Source organism: Kogia breviceps, chromosome 1, assembly GCF_026419965.1.
Source record: "Kogia breviceps isolate mKogBre1 chromosome 1, mKogBre1 haplotype 1, whole genome shotgun sequence".
Lineage (NCBI taxonomy): Eukaryota > Metazoa > Chordata > Mammalia > Artiodactyla > Physeteridae > Kogia > Kogia breviceps.
This window is the reverse complement of record NC_081310.1, coordinates 146,139,626-146,157,001: the sequence shown is the minus strand read 5'-3', so window position 1 is coordinate 146,157,001 and position 17,376 is coordinate 146,139,626. Positions and strand designations below refer to the sequence as shown.

The following is a 17,376-nucleotide window of genomic DNA, read 5'->3' as shown; positions in this document are numbered from 1 at the left end:
CTTAGAGTCTTTTTACAAAACTCCAACACAGTCCATTCTAGAGTCAGGTATTACTGTTAGTTGTCATATCTCTTTAGCCTCCTTTAGTCTAGAACAACTCCACAGCCTTTCTTCATCTTTTTAAAAAAAATTAATTATTTTTTATTTTTGGCTGTGTTGGGTCTTTGTTGCTGCCTGTGGGCTTTTCTCTAGTTGTGGGGAGCAGGGGCTACTCTTCACTGTGCGCAGACTTCTCATTGCAGTGGCTTCTCTTGTTGCCGGAGCACGGGCTCTAGGCGTAGTTGTGGCACGTGGGTTCTAGAGCGCAGGCTCAGTAGTTGTGGCGCACGGGCTTAGTTGTTCCGCAGCACGTGGGATCTTCCCGGACCAGGGATTGAACCCGTGTCCCCTGCATTGGCAGGCGGATTCTTAACCACTGCACCAGCAGGGAAGTCCCTCTTCATCTTTTATATCATTGACATTTTTAACGAATATAACATCCTTGCCCTCACGCCCCCTTCCTCTTACCCCAGTTTTCATAGTAAAGTCCTCATTTGGGGTTTAACTTATATTTCTCCATGATTAGATTCAGGTTGTGCATTCCTGGCCAGAATATTACAAAGGTGATGTGTCTCTCAGTGTATCATCTGGATGCACTGGATTATCATCTCCCTCCATTGGTGATTTAAATTTTGATCATCTGGTGAAACTGTCATATGATGAATTGAGCCTTTTGTTTGAACCTACAAAAATGGTAGTTTCATGATTCAACCTAACATATAAGCTTTATATGGGTTTATGTATGTAACCTGACTTCTGGGAGAGTTAAAAAAGGTAATGTATGTAAAATCCGGCACATGAGAGGCACTCCATAAATGTTAGCTATTATTACTGCAGCAGTCAGGCAGCGTTAAGGGATCGTGGTTTTGCTCTTCCTCTCCGACTCTCAACTACAGGCAAATCACGACAGAGACAAAGTGGTGGGGTCTGGGCCACCTCAGCTCTGACATTTCAGTTTCCTCATCTGGCAAATGGGAAACACCTCCTACCCCACAGGGGTGCTGTGAGGTTTCATGGCATATGTGTCAAAGTGCCTGCACATAGAATAGGTTCTTAAAAAAAAAAAAAGGGCTTCCCTGGTGGCGCAGTGGTTAAGAATCCGCCTGCCAATACAGGGGACATGGGTTTGAGCCCTGGTCTGGGAAGATCCCACTTGCAGCAGAGCAACGAAGCCCGTGAGCCACAACTACAGAAGCCCGCGTGCCTAGAGCCCGTGCGCCACAACAAGAGAAGCCACCGCAAATGAGAAGCCCGCGTACCACAATGAAGAGTGGCACTCCTCACAGCAACTAGAGAAAGCCCCAGCTCAGCAACGAAGACCCAATGCAGCCAAAAATAAATTAAAAAAAAAAAAAGGTGATTCTTAATCTGTTGCATGAGGAAAACAGGAATATCTGTCAGATTTAAAAAGAAATCCAACATAATGTGGAATCATTCTGAGGCAGTAGGAAGGGATGAAAAAAATATAGTTAGAGCCCAGGACTTGGATATCGGCATAATTCAGCGGCTGTGTGATCTCTGGGCAGATTACTTCACGTTTCGGAGCTTCAATTTTATCATTTGTAATTTGGGGATAAAAATCAGTGCACATCCCACGGGGGTTTGTGTTAATTAACGATGCCTAGCAGTAGTTGGGCACTCCGTCGACATCTCCGGAACGAAGGGTGAAAGACTAAAGCATTCACCTGTGAGCTGTCAGGGGCTGAGCGCTCCCCCGGCTGGCGCATCCTTGCAGCGTCCCCGCCTCGGTCGGCCGCACCCGCAGGCTCAGCGCGAGCGAGGTCCCCACCCTCCCCTCCCAGCATCCGGCCGCAAGCTCCTCCCCGCGCGGACGCGTCCTCCCCGGCGACTGCCTGGCACCTGGCAGAAGCGCGGCGGCCGGGGAAGCGGGAGGCTATCCTCGGACGGCGGCGGGCGGCGGGGGAGGGGCGCGGGCGCACAGATGGGAGCAACTGAGAAGAGCGGCAAGAAGAGCCGGAGGCTGTTTTCTTCGCTGCGGCCGTGGAAGGCAACCCGGCGGCTGTGGCGGACGCGCTCGGCTTCCAAGGCGGCGCAGGGTGAGTGTGGGCGCGGCCGCGGGACCTGTTACCACGAGCGGCGGGCGCCGGCCTCCCGCTGAAGCGGGGCCGCGGTGGCTCCGGCCGCTGCCGTAGGCGGCATCTCCCGCTGCGTTCTCGGCCCCCGGGGCCCGCGGGCGGGGGCCGCGCTGCCTGGACGTCTGGCCCTGCCTGGGCGACCCTCCTCCCTGACCCTCTGCCGCGGGGACTACACCAGTCCCCAAGCTCCCCCGGGGCCGCTCGACGACAGTGCCTTCTTCCCCCTCCATCCTTTAAGCATCTCCCCTTGGCCCAGGTGGTTGCAGCTTGTTAATTTCCCCGCACAAATCCCTGTCTGTCCGTTTGGCTCTGGACAGAGGGGATCCGGGGTGCCTCGGGAAAACAGTTTGCATCCCCCTCCCCCCAAAACCTGGCCGGCACCTGCAATGCAGTACCCGTTGGGGGATTTAATCCGCACCCAAGTCTGCCTTGGAGGTCCTCCCCATCTGGACCCGCCCCCTTTCCAACCTATCTGTTATCTTGTAAGCTCTAGTCACAATTAACTATTTCCCAAACACATTCCACCCTATCCTCACCAGGGCCTTAACTCACATTTATTCAATCACTGACTCACTGCATTCATTCATTCCATAATTTTTATCGAGCTCCCCTGTGTGTAAGGGCCCAGGAGTGAACGAGATAGGCAAGGCCGCAGCTCATGGAACTACTTCTAAAGGGGGAAACAGACGTTACACACGTCAAATAGGTAAAAGTCTCCATTGCAGATTGCTCTGTGTGCTTGGAAGGAATCAAATCGTCTGCTGGGAGAGGAATAAAGGTAGAGGGGCCCTAGCTTACCTGGGTGGGGGGTGGACACGGAAGGCGTCTCTGCGGCCTTGCAATTACAGCTGAGCCTGAAGACTGATTTGGAGTTACTCCAGCATGGAGCCAGGGGAGAGCTTCCTGCCAGAGGCAACAGCAGGTGGAAAGGTTCTCAGTGTGCCTGAGCTAAGCAAGGGGAAAGTGAGGCAGGCAGGGCTTGGGTCAGGGTCTGGGTAGTATATGATGAGGAGTTTGCATTTTATTCCAAGCGAGCTGGGAAGCCACTAACATGTTTTGAGCACAGGGACATGACACGATCTGCTGGCTCATTGCCTTCTCTCTATCTGCAGTGGCCATGCCTTGGTCTCTAAGCCTGGCCAATTCCTCCCTGTCCGTTAGGACTAGCACAAATGCATCTCCTCTGTGAAGCCTTTCCTGGGGTATGTGCCACCTGTAACCTCTCTGCTGGTATTTCCTCATCCATAGGGCATTTGTCACTGTTCATCTGCTGTTATAGATTCCAAGTGGGCAGGTTCTCATCCACTTCATCTTTGCATCCCCCACCAGGCTAAGTCAGAGCTGGGTACTTTGTAGATACCTGTCTGCTTGTGTGTGCGTGTGTGTGTGTCTGTCTGTCTGTCTGTGTGTCCTATCATGTCCTTTTCATCTGTTTCCATCATCTGAGGGTTCTTCGGAGGCTGACATGCCTTGAGTTCTAAAATGGCCGACCTGAGCCAGGGCAGAAGCTAGACTGCAACAGGGCCGCATCACCCCCCCCCCCCATCTCCACCCCAGGGTTGTTTTGAAGATTAAATGAATTAATGAGTTAATAATTGTAAAGTGCTGGCACATAGTAAGCATTCTAAAAAGAAAAGAGCAAAAACAATTATCTTTCAAATATTTGTGTTAGAAACAACACAAGTATTGTGTTAGAAACAAGCTTTTCTATTGTTGATGGTTAGGGAGGCTCTGTGGCTTGGCATTGTCACCTTGACGGCTTTCAACGGATGTGTTATTACTTTTAGTGAATGTGCCAATTAAATTCCTTCCACACTGCATCAAGAACTGTTGCGGCAACTTAGTAGGTCTAAAGGCTGACCACCCCTTTTCTTTAGCTTGCCTGAGTAGTTGAATAGATTGGTAATTGCAACAAGTATTCCCTGAGTTATACTTATATGCATAGTGTTATTCCAGGGGTTGTGTGAATGTTTTACAAAAGAGGAATAAATGGATATTCCCACTGCAGTAAATTGGGTTAGAATAAGTTTTCTAGTTTTATAATTTTTAAACTCAGGTGTGTAATGTGTACACAACCATCCTCTCCTCTTTTCTTCTTTGTTCCCATCGTAGAGTTCACCCATGGCTTACCCGGATCCCATTGCCACACCACACCTCTGTTTTCTTAGGTAGGATCTTGGCAGATCACTGTATTCCCTACTTCCCCTTCCCCCCCTACAACCTGGAGATGAGGCCATTATAATGTCTTATGTTATACAATACTTTACAGTTTATGGAGTAGGTCAACTATAAGGTCTTGTTTAGATCTTAACAAACCTTGGAAGGAAGGAGGACAGATGGTATTTATTTCCCCCATTTTATAGATGAAGAAAGTGAAGCAAGGGACAGAGTAACTTGCAAGAGGTCATAGGACTGGTGTGTGGCCAATTCAGGCCTGACTACATACACAGCTTCCTTTCTACCACATCGGCACAAAATAAACATGTTCCAGTATCTATACTCATGGAGGGAAGAAGTAAAATTAATAAATATTATGCAGTGAATGAAATCCATATCCCAGTTTTATTTAATTTTTCTTAAAGGTGGCCTGAATTTCTCATGATGATGTCAACATCACCTGGGGCATCTACAATCATATGCTTTGGTGCCAGACAGACGATGATTTGAATCTGCCACTAATAAGTGGCACACTAATAAGCTGTGTGATCTTGGGCAGGGTGCTAAATCTTTCTAAAACTCAGTTATCTATCATATGTAAAATAAGGATGATATTCCTATGTTATAATGTTCCTGTGATGATTATATGGGTTATTGTATATAAAGTAATCACTAGTACGTAGTGGCTCACAAGGTGGTGGTTGTTATTTTTATTAATATTAGTCCAGATATTGCACCATATGATCACACCCCAAATATGGAAAGTTCAATGAGTGGTGGTAATAAAACACGGCTGGAAGGTCTTCAGGGGCCGCAATCCCTTCTGGACCAACCAGAAGGCCTTCTACATCAGTATCCTTCTTTCTACCCTCCTTTCCTTTTTTTTTCAGCAGGAGGCTACAGTTGAGAAGTAGCATAGCTTCTGGGGACCCCTGGCATCTGTTCAGCTTAATATTGTATCCTGAATATAGAATACATTCAATAAATATGTTTATTTATTTATTGGATAATAGTGAATGAATGGTTAAGTAATGAATGAATCCTCTGGGATGTATATATTGATTCCTTACTTCCTTGCTAATACTCAGTACTGTCAGAATTTTTTGATGCATATGAAGTGGTACTGCATGGTGCTTTTCTATTGAATTTCCCTGACGAATAATGAAGCTGGAGATCTTTTCACCTGAATATTGGCCATATGTGACCAAGACATGTGTGAACGCCTGTTTATGTCTTTTCCCATTTTTTTTTTCTTGGTGGTTCATGTTTTTTTTTTTAAAAAAAATCTGCTCATAGGAGTTCTCGAAATATTCTAGATACCAGTGACTTACCTGCTTATATGTCCAAGCAACTTTAAAAAATCTACTAACCATGCAAGCTGTTCTAAATGAACAAGCTGTGTCCAGTAGAAATTAACCCCCTAAACTGCTTCCAGCTTTTGCAGAGAACCAGATTTACATCAAATATCAGAGCTTTAGGTTATAGAGAAGGGAGTGGATAGTTGGTGGAAGTATTTTGTGAGCAGTTGGCTTTCCTAGTCCTTGAAATGATGGTAGAAAACCAGTCCTGAGCTCTTCCCCCCACCAGGAAACTGCCTCCTGCAAACGCTGGTGGGCCGAAGTGCCCTTTCCCTAACTGCAGTTATTCCCTGGGAAGACACAGGTTGGACCTGGAGTCAGTCTCCATCCGCAGGTAGTGCTTTCCAGGACTAGTTACCTGGAGGAAAGGACAGAACACTTTTCAGGTGACCTGTGGTTTATTCTTACTGCCATTTTCTGGCCATATGTCCCTAAAAACAAATCACATTGAATGGCGATAATGGTCACTACCTAGGGATATTGGAAAGATCAGATGATATCATAACTATGAAAGGACCATATAAATGCAAAATATATTTGCTAGGCTCTGTGAAATAGCCAACCCTTTGCCGGAGTGGGACCTATACCCTTTAGGCCCCATATCTTCTCCTGCCCTCTGTTCTGCATACAGGTGCCTGATTGTAGAGTAGTAGTTCTCCAGGGGTTGTCTCCAGACCAGCAGCAATGATGTCTCCTGGAACTTGATAGAAATGCAAATTCTTGGAGCCCACCTCAGAGCTACCAAAGCAGAGACTCTGGAGGTGGTGGGACCCAGCACCCTGTGCTTTACCAAGCCCTGCAGTAATTCTTGTGTGTGCTAACCTTTGAGAACCGTTGGCCTAGTGGGATGTGCAAAAGCTTTAAGACAGTGAACGTGGGTTTTTCAGTCTTAACTCTCCCATTTGCCAGCTTGTGCAATGAGCAGGTTACTAAGCTCTTGGGCTTCCAAGCTCTCATCAACAGAAGGAAGATGATGTCACTTCCCTCACAGGGGTGTTGTGAGAAGTAAATGACAGGCAATATCCTGGCTCTGCTACTTTTTTGCTATGTGTCCTTTGGCAAGTCTCCTTTCTTCTTTCTGTCTCATTTTTTCTTATCTGAAAAAGACAGACTGGCAAGCGTTAACGTGCACGCATTGCTTACCGTGTGCCAGCCGTGGTCCTAAACCTGTGAATATTTTAATTTTATTTAATTCTTACAATAACCCTGTTTTACAGTCTCTATTTTATGAATGAGAAAACCGAAACACAAAAAGGATAAGTAACGTTTCCAAAGTTACACAACTAGTAAGCTGGGATCCAAACCCAGGCAGTGTGCTGTGAAAGTCCTCGCTTTAAAGGCGATGCTTGGCAAATAAGTTCTCTTTAAAAGTATGGTGATGATGATAAGAAGATTGCCTGGCACACAGTGGGTACTCCATGTATTAATTCTCTTCCCCTTGCCTTGTGACTTGGCTTCATCGGAGCACACCCAGCTTTTCTTATTGTCACGCTGCCCTTCTCTGCGGTGACCATAATCACAAACCCCCATCCCCTCCCCAACCCCCAGTCAGCAGTTTTCTCACTCCAGTTCATCTCGCTTACGGCCACTTGGATGCTCTGAGCAAACCAGACAGGCATGGCTGGGGGAAGACCGAATGTGGTGGTGCAGGTGAAGTCATGCTCCTGTCACCCCACCCTGGCATGTTTTGGAAATGAATGACTAATCCAGAAGAGAGGGTCCAGGCAAGTTACCGAAAGATCATTAGGTCTGCCCAATTTGAGAAATATCCTCCCAGTCTCCTTTGCTCTCAAATTTCCAAGGGAATATAAAAGCTTTTTTTGCTGAGTCTTTCTTCGGAGTAAAATATACAGCTGGGAAGTTGAACCCACAGTGTTAACTGCTGCGTTTTTTTCTTTCATTTTTGTTTTGCTAGGACAATGAAGAGCCTTATTCTCTTTCAATTCAGGGTGTCACTCATTGTTTTTGAAAATTCTCTTTGGTTTTGCTCTCAAGATGGCCTCCCTTGCTGGGCATGACTCACTGGTCTAATGACTCAGAAGTGGCATCCAACAAGACAAAGACTGTGCAGGGCTGTGAAGGGACTTGGGGCCAGTGGAGGCTGCCTGAAGCTTTCCCTAAACCCGGTTATTGAGATGGAGATTTCCATTAATGGATGTTTATAATGGTTGTTGGCACCAGTTTATTGGAAGCATGAGGCAGTGCTTTGTTCTGGAAGGCTCCAAGGCTTGAGTCTATCCTTGTCCCTCAACTGGGTGTGGCCTTGAGGTTTACTGTGGGCAAGACAAGGCTTCTAAGAATTCACCTGACCCTGCTTGGAATGGCTGCAGAATCAGGCAGTGTCAGGCTTCTGTAAAATTTGTATCATGAGGGAAAATAAAGGCTCTTCTTATCTGAAGAGGACTTCAAATCTCTTTTAACTTAATTTAAAAAAATCTATTAAGGATCAATAGAAAGATGAACATCTATGTGACAAAACAAATTTAGCAAAATGTACTTGAAGATGTTTGCCATGCAATTCTTCCAACTTTTTGTATTTTGAAACTTTTCAAAATACAGTGTTGAGTAAAATGCAGGTAACCCTAGAAATGATCATACTCTTGTAAAAAAATTGCTTCCTTGTTAATATAAACGGCAGGCTCTCTCCCACTTCCTCACTCCTCCCAGACTTTGTCTTTTTTCCTGGGGAGCCTGCTTGATTAAAAAGGGCCTGGAGTGAGCCTGGCAGGGGGCTGAGCTAATCCTTTACCCCAGGGCTTTATCTTCTTCCTGATATGTAATTCTCACAATAGCCATATAAACTAGTTATTATTTTCTGCATTTTATGAGGAAACTGAGGTGCAGAGGGGTACACTTGATCCAGGTCAGTAGGTGATAATATTAGTCTTACAGCATTTATGGAGCCCTTCCTTTATGTGTCCGGCTTTGTGCTGTGTACTTTACATGCATTAACTCATTTGAGCCTCATCCTACCCTAGAGGTAGGTGCCTTTAGTATCTTCATCTTACAGATCAGGAAATGGAGACTTAGAGAGGTGCAGGAACGTATCCCAGCTTACTCTAGGAGCCAGGAAATGGCAGAGCCCATGTTTGAACCTGGTCTCTCCTGCTTTATAGCCCTTGCCCTACTATTCAGACCCAGTCCTCGGCTTGTCTCAGTAAATCAGCATATGTTGTAGAAACCTCTTGTTCTGAGACCACAAGCTCTTTGAGGACAGAATGTTTTGTTCAGCACTGTGTCATTCTCAGTCTTCAGAGCAGTGTCTGGCATAATGAATATTTATTGGATGAAAGAGTACACGGATGGTGTCTTCTCATCACCCCCTTCTTCACCATATCTGCCCCTAAAGGTGCTCCTAACTGGGTACGTTTTGGCTGCCCTGGCCTTGGTCCTTGGAGATGGAGTTGCCCATTTCTTTGATGTGGTTTATGGGCCAACATGGCTCATTTGGTGGCCAGTGAAGAGTTCCAATGAAGGCAGATTTTCCTCATTGGCCTTAAATTGTCAAGGATGAGCATAAGGATATTATCCACTGTCAAGGAAAGATGGGAACAAAAACAAAATAAAATTTCCCCAAACTTTAAGGGAGTCTTTAAATTGTGGCAGCTAGAAATCAACTCCAGGACCCCTAGTGGCCACGACAAGCTTTCTCTCTATAGCTCTATTTGACTCTCGGGCTGCAGTAATGAGCAGGTAAACACTAGCAATTAGTTCTCTTAATGTGCCCAAGTATGCTGATAATTATACTTTACACTTATATAGAACTTAGTTTACAAAGTACCACATCTGTTCTCCCTTTTGATCTTCTGAACAGCCTGGAACATGCACAGGGCACGGATGATTAGCCCCACTTTACAGATGAGGAAACTGGTGCCAGAGAGGTTAAATCACCTGCTCTATGCCACTCAGGTGATAGTGGTACAGATAGGTCTTCAACCCTCTTATCTCACCTCCTACTCTGGCAAATTTTCCTTTTCAATATTGTACTTAACCCAGCAATTCCTGGGGATGAGCGCAACAGGTTGGTGCGTTTCTTTTTGTTGCTCTTCTTCCAACTTGGAGGTGAGTGAGGTCCTGGATTGGGTCAGTTAATCGTTCTGGATGTCAGTTTACCAGTCTCTATAAGGGGAATGAACACTACCCATCAGTGAGCGCACTTGGAGCAGAGGAGGTTGTGAGGGTTCGGAACTCAAAAAACAATTTCTAAGTGAAGATGTTTGGAAGGGACTGTGATGACTCTGATTCATTTTCCGTAAAATAAGTTCCATGGCATCTCCCCTGGCCACGCTATCTAAAATGGCAGCTCTGTTACCTCATCATCATGCTTCATTTTTCTTCACAGCATTTACTGCCATTTATTATATGTTTATATTTGTTTGTTTATGGCCTGTCTGAATCCTCCCACCCAAATGTGATAGCCACGAGAGCAGGGATTTGGTCTGTTTCCTGCACTCTTGAATTGCTAACAGGTGGAGTTGTGCCTGGCACAAATAACCGTTGTTGAGTAAATGAATGAAGGAATGAATCTGAGCTATGTAATGATTGAAAGTAAGCTTGCATTGGATGATTGAAAGATTTGCTTGAGTACTCCTTGCTGTCTAACAGAGAGGGCGTTTGGTCTGGCTTCCACAGATCCATTTCTATCTCAGCCATCCAGTGGCTTAAAACCAATCATTAAAGCCTTGAGTACCAGCTTACACCTGGGTGAAATGGGTTCAATAACCCAGGTCCATGCAGCAGACATAGGTCATTGGATGGCACCGTATGCCTCTGCATTGTAACAGCCGGTGAGTGGCTTGAGGACTGGGGCTGGTTCCCGTCACTGTTCTGTCCACAGTACTTAGCATAGAGCCTGGTCCACAGAGGTAAAAGACATGTTTGCTGAATGAATGAATATGTAAGAGGAAACAAGCACAGGGCTCTTAATCCCCCTCCAAAGTGAAGGTCTCCATTTGAGAATAAGCTTGGTGCACAGCACACGTGGTCCTCTTTCAACTTGAATCAAATCCCTCCAGAGACAAGGAGGCACTAAACAGTTGATGCCCTAGCCTACTGCAAGGAAAGGCAAGCCTAGGCTCCAGATCCAGCTCCATGCCATGTTTTGGAATTTGGGTTTATGTCTGTCTTCATCCCCATCCTTTCTGCTCCAGCATAAGCAAAATTATAACCCTGCACACTGACTTGCATGCAATTATCAGAGCCCGGTGCTCCTCGGCTGAGGGACTTCTCCCCCAAGACCGCTGACTGTCTGAATGACAAATCCAAAGTCAGGGTTGCAGAACCAGCTGGACTTTCCTCTTCCTTTGCAGCAGAGGGAGGAAGGAGAGAATGAAAGATTCTGAAAATAAAGGTAAGGGGCCGACTGCAGAGGGCAGGTAAAAGAGGCTAGGGATAAGATGTCGCTCCATGGACATGTTTAGTGTATATTAAATGGCTGATTTAAAATTAGTGTGCATATATTATTTAAAAATTCTAGTATATAATAATAAACATGACTTTTAAAAATAACTGATTTCTGGTTTCCAAATATTGTCATTCAGTTTTCCATTTTTGTGCTACTAAATATAACATTTTTGCATTATTCATTTTATCTTGGCTGAGTAACACATATTTACATTTCACAGATTTCCTTATAATAGTTCCCTTTTATTTTGGAAGTGTTCAGAATACTTAATTAATATATAGGTTTCTGGTGCATTTTTGGAATTGCAATATCTGAAATACTTCGGACTTTTACAGTTTGGGTTCTTAAGAAAAATGTAGAGGGAGAAGCCTTTAATGAACACGCACCTTTTCGGGAGGATCCAATGGGGAGCCGTCACTGACCTTCAGAAGTGTTTATCTTGCAGGGAGATATTCAGATGCAAACTCCCTTCACTCTGCCAGCTTCCATCCCTTAGATCCCTGGTAACAACCCCGCTCCGCACTCCCCCCACCTCGCCCCCCTGCCCCCCACCTCCTCCCCCTGCGCCCGCCCGCCAGTTCCGCTTGAGGCATGGGGGAGGAGAGAAACGGATTTAAATTAAAACTCAGGAAAGGACAGGTCTCTCAAATGAGCCAGCCAAATAAATATTAAACTCAACAACAAGGATTCTGGAGGATTCTGGGGTTTCAAATTCCGAGGGTCCTTAACATTTTCTGCCGCAAATGGGGGAGGAGCGATAGATCCCAAGGCTCGGGAGGCTACACGCGTTCCCCAATCCTGTTTCCAGGAAGGAGCCCTTCCGTGGTGTTGCGTAGGTGCTGCTCCTGGTCCTGCGGCAGGAAGAAGGCGCAGGGCGGCCGGACTCCCGGGAAAGCTCCGGGGCAGCCGCCGAGCCATCTCCGCGTAGCCTGGCCCAGCCCCTGCCTCCCCCCAGCTAATTTTAGGGTTTGCCCGCCCCGCTTTTCCCCAGCAGGCGTTCGCTGATATCACCTGAAGCCTCTCTGCAGCAATTTCCACCCCTCCCTTTCCTCCCAGGGCGCTCTGCTTTAAGGAGGCCCCAGCACTTTGCCCTTGGGCACCGGGCTTGGGTGCTCAGGTGGAGGCTGGCACACAGGGCCGGAGCAGGTTGCTCACGCCCACCGACCCTCCGCAACACCCGAGCTGGGTGCTTCTCTTCATCGGTGAGACCTCCCAGGCCCCAAATCTTCTCCTAACTGCATGCAGGGCCGCCCGCTTGGCCTTCACCAGCTCAGGGCTCAGCCACACTCTCTGGCATGTTATAAGATTCTCATCTCGTAATGGACAGTGATGTTTATTCCATATTAAAACAAAAAGCAACCAACCAAACAAATCAAAACCACACACAGCCTGATGCCGGTAGGAAGGCTGGTATTTTAATCTATCACGCTGCTTGTAATGAAGGCTCTTAAGCAATCTCATTTTCTATAACTGAGGCTTTAAAAGGGTCTTGGGTAGCTGGTGTCAGTAGATTAACGTCTAATAGGCTCTGGATCATTCACATCCACATAGCGATCTCTGCGGTTTTGATGTTTAAATTTTGATTAAACAGCCTTAGCGGGGAGGAAAACAGATTTGCATGGCCCTGGTAAATGCAAAGAGTGCCTGTCTACTGCTGTTTCTAAGCCAAGCTCTCATGGACAAATAAAACCTGTGTCTGTGTAATCAAAATATTTTAAATAAACTCAGGGAGAATGTTGGCCTTTCCTGTGTCATTTTCAGTAGCTGGAGAAAAGGTTTCTGGAAAGAAAAAAATGTGCTTATGTGCCTTGTCATGCTAGGCCAGGGGCATGGTTTAGAAAAAGTTAAGACTGCCTGAGCTGGAGGCTCATGTTAGGTTAATATTCACCATCATTTGGAATTGAAACACTCCCAGTTTCTCAGTGTATCAGGATGCTTTCAGGATGCTTTAAGCTTCAAATCCCCAGCTGCTTTTTTAGGGGGAGTTGGTATTTAGAATTTTTGTTTCACTTTGTTTTGGAAGGAGCCTTGGTTGGAGGTCAGGATGGTTAGGTTCTGGCTTGTTTTGCCACTAACTCATTGGTGTCCTAGCACAATACCCGTTAGTTTTTCAGACCTGTTTCCTTATCTCTAAAATGGAGAACTGTTAGACCAGATCACTGTTCTTCAGATTGTGGGTGGTAAGAAAGCAGTTTAGTGAGTCTCAAGCAACCTTTTAGAAAGATGAAATAGAATAGAAAATGTCAGAAACCATTGCATATGGTAAGTGTAAATAATTGTTTCCTGTAACTTCTGTTTTAGATGTTTATGTTTGTTTACATATGTAGATATGGGCTGTATTGATGTCATGTTTGTTTATATATGTAGATATGGGCTGTATTGATGCCAGATCTGTTTCTCACTGTGAATCCCAGTCAAAAGAGTTTAAGAAACACTGAAATCAATCATAGCTTCCTAATTTGTCAAGGAGTCTATGAAATGCAGTCCATTTTTGTTTATGTATGTTGAGAATGTCAGTAGTTTTCCTCAGAATTTCCAAGGGGTCTGAGACCCCAAATAGGTTATGAATTATTGTGTTTCCCCCAAGGCCCTTCTAAGCTAACCTCTTAGGGATCAAAGAATCCTTTCAGGGCTGGGAGATGGGTGTGTGTTGACAGGACCAGATGAGTGTGAGATGTGAGGTGGGGTGTGTGAGCATGTTGAAGAGAAAGTGTGACCGTGGTAACTCTACCATGAGAGCTATTTGTAGGTTCCAAAGTGCCAGTTGGTGACCTGAATATGAAACATAAATATCTAAAAATTAGAGTCTTTGTGCTGAAAAGTACCACAGGAAAACTATTAAAATGTTGTGCATTGTTTGGAAGTCAACTCTCCTTGAAAACAAGAACCAGGTAAAATTTTAAGAGGTTGACAGGGACAAATAAAACATCAGGCTGTTGGTAGGCAAAAACTGAATTTTTATAAGCTACCATCACGTGACTAGTGTTCTGTAAATGTTGAGCTGTGGTTTAATAAATGCCTGCCTTTCTTTTTTCTCTTTTTAGTACATCTTGTCTTAAGATAGTCCAGTGAGGCTTTTAAACACAAAAGGCATTGTATAACATTTACCCAGCATATCTCAAAATGCTTTGCAAACCAGAAAAAAAAAATTCTGTATGAGGCAACTCAGAATAAAATAGTTGAATGAGTTAATAAGTAGGTATTGGCAAGCATGACAGCTAATTATAATAATAACAGCCATAGCTACTATTTAATGAACAAGTAGTATGTGAAAAGCTCTTTTCTAGGTACTTTACACATTGTCACAGCACTGCAAGGTTGTGGGTATTTTACCTGTAAAGTAATGGATTAAGAACTTTTTACAGGGCACATAGCTAGTAAGTGGCAGAGCTGGGATTCAAACCCAGGTCATTTTACCTTCAAAACCATTCACATGGTAGGCAAGGGCTTTGAGAATAAGTAGTGTGGGAAAATTGCAGAGTTTTTAATAAAATTTTCAACATCATTTATTACTAGAATTAATTTACTTATCATAAAAAGGGAAATGTGAACCATAGAAAATGATGGCTTTTGTGTATTTTTCTAGATTGTGTTTATTTGGAAAACAGGCATTTTAACTCTAAGTTCAGCTGAAAATTTTCCTTTTATTTTGTAAGTTCTCTCTTTTATGCAGCAAGGTTTTAGAAGCAGAGATACGAAAGGAGAGTTTGAAAATTTGGGTGGAAACATTTTTTTTTCCTACACCAGTTTAGGGCAAATAGTTCTATTTTCAATTTTTCTATTATTTTTCTATGTTTTATTTCAAAATAACAACCATGACATTTTTTGAGCAAATAAAGTTATGCATAACATTTTAATATGGTAAAACTAGGATTAGAGCACACTGATTCCTGAAAGAATTTGATTTTTTCCTGAAAGTTATTACAGAATGTGATTGGGAGTTTGAATATGGTCAGATCCAGACTTTTAAACCCTAAATATTTAAAACTATGGTGTACATCCCCCAATCTGTAATTCAAAATGAAGTGCAAGGAAATCCAAAAATGTTGTGGTGTTTTTTTTTTTTTTTTTTTTTAAAACAATCATGACTACTTTTAGAGAAGACTCAAATTCTTTCAAGATTTTTGTCCTTGCTGCCTGGGACTGCGTAGGTTGGGCAAACAATGTGTATTGGTTGGGGTGATCTGTAAATGGCTGAGTGAGTTTTGAGCTTTCACGGATAGAGCTGGGTTTAGAGCCTGGACTATGCCATTGCTTCTCAAATGGGCACAATACTGCTTCCTGTCGAACATACTAGAAATATGCAAGGGGCTGTAGCAGCATTCACTGGGCAGAAACCAGAAATGATAGATATCCTGCAATGTTCTGGACTGTTCCATTTAATGATGAATTATCTCTTGTCCTGTGCAACTTTCAGATGTTTTGCTGAAGACGTAAGTGAAAACCCTCTATACTTTTCTGAGCCTAGACTATAAGTTGGTATTGCATATACACTGAAGTTTCTGGGATTAAAAATGTTGTGTAAAGCATGGAAAGATTATGCTTAAATTTTGTTTGGAAAAATTACTTACCCAAAGCGTCAATTGGTTTGAGACATCAATACGACACACTTGTCTCATTCAATCTGTGTACCCGTACATGTATCTGACTATTAATGTTATCTAATATAGTCTTGCTCGAGTATTTGCATATTGAAATCCATATTGTTTTGCTATATTTACTATTAACTTTTCTTTCCTTTCTCTTTTACATTGTTGTTGGTATGTGTGGTATAGTTATTGTTTTTAATTGTGTGTTAGCTAGATTATTTTATCTTTAAATTTCATTTTGAGATACTAAACAAGGAAATACAAAATATTTTTATATTTGTATATATGTAACTCAGAGTATACAAAATGACTTTATTTTTACCTCTTTAATAATTTAAAAGAATTTCAGCCAACATCAAAACTTTTGGAGATTATATATATTCAATTCTATATTTCTGGTTCCTTTAATAAAATTAGAACAATCTAAATGAGATTGAGGTGAGCATAAACTGCCCTCTTTAAGGGCAGAAATACTGGGATATAGGTGTTATAAATCTAAAATATGATGTCACTGGTAATATATATTTATACTACTGTAACTGGCATTTTAAAATTTTATTTTCTAATTTCTGTTAGAATATAGAAATATAGTTGATTTTTATTTGTTGACCTTATTTCAGTGACCTTCCTAAATTAACTTATTGAATAGTTTTTAGACTTTTGAAGGTAGTTGGTTTTCTATAAATACAGTTGTATTTCTTTTTTTTTTTTTTTAAACATCTTTATTAGAGTATAACTACTCCACAATGGTGTGTCAGTTTCTGCCTTGCAACAAAGTGAATCAGCTATACATATACATATATCACCATATCTCCTCCCTCTTGCGTCTCCCTCCCACCCTCCCTATCCCACCCCTCCAGGTGGTCACAAAGCACAGAGCTGATACCCCTGTGCTATGCGGCCGCTTCCCACTAGCTATCTGTTTTACATTTGGTAGTGTATATATGTCCATGCCACTCTCTCACTTTGTCCCAGCTTACCCTTCCCACTCCCCGACAATTGTATTTCTTACTTTCCAATCCTTACACCTTTTATCCTTTGTATTATTACACTAGCTATGCTGTCTCTCACAATGTTGAATAAAAGTGGTGATGGTGAGTAGCCTTATCTTGTTCCTCATCTCAGAGGAAAAGCTATCAATCATTCATCATTAAGTACAATATTTGAGGTAGGATTTACGTTGACAGTTTTTTTTTGTTTGTTTTTTGTTTTTTTTGCGGTACGCGGGCCTCTCACTGCTGTGGCCTCTCCCCTTGTGGAGTACAGGCTCCGGACACGCAGGCTCAGCGGCCATGGCTCACGGGCCTAACCGCTCCACAGCATGTGGGATCTTCCCGGACCGGGGCACGAACCCGTATCCCCTGCATCGGCAGGCGGACTCTCAACCACTGTGCCACCAGGGAAGCCCACGTTGACAGTTTTATATCAGATTAAGAAAGTTAACTTCTATTCCTAGTGTGCCAGGTTTTTATCATGAATTGGTACTGAATTTCATTAAATGTTTTCCTGTTTTGTGATGATCATATCACTGTTCTGTTTTATTCTGTTAATATGGTGAATTACACTGATTTTTTCAAATGATCTTTTAAAAAATTGAAGCATAGCTGATTTACAATATTATATGTTTTAGATGTACAACATAGTGATTCAAAATTTTTATGGATTATACTCCATTTAAAGTTGTTATAACATATTGGCTATATTCCCTGTGCTATACAATATACTTATAGCTT

At 43.5% G+C, this 17,376-nt stretch overlaps 1 protein-coding gene across 4 annotated transcripts in view; it reads left to right on the top strand.

Annotated features, from left to right (window-relative positions):
• Positions 1–1,733: 1,733 nt before the first annotated feature.
• Positions 1,734–17,376, top strand: part of DNAJC6 (DnaJ heat shock protein family (Hsp40) member C6) — a 155,637-nt gene continuing 139,994 nt past the window's right edge. Inside the window, exon 1 of one of the 4 annotated variants that reach the window (XM_059048531.2) lies at positions 1,734–2,096. In XM_059048531.2, coding sequence (XP_058904514.1) covers positions 1,982–2,096 — 115 coding nt within the window. In that variant the 5' untranslated portion in view covers positions 1,734–1,981. Of the gene's footprint in view, positions 2,097–10,772; positions 11,001–11,916; positions 12,257–17,376 lie in introns of those variants that run through there. The other 3 variants (XM_067006503.1, XM_067006513.1, XM_067006519.1) reach the window with 3 other exon arrangements.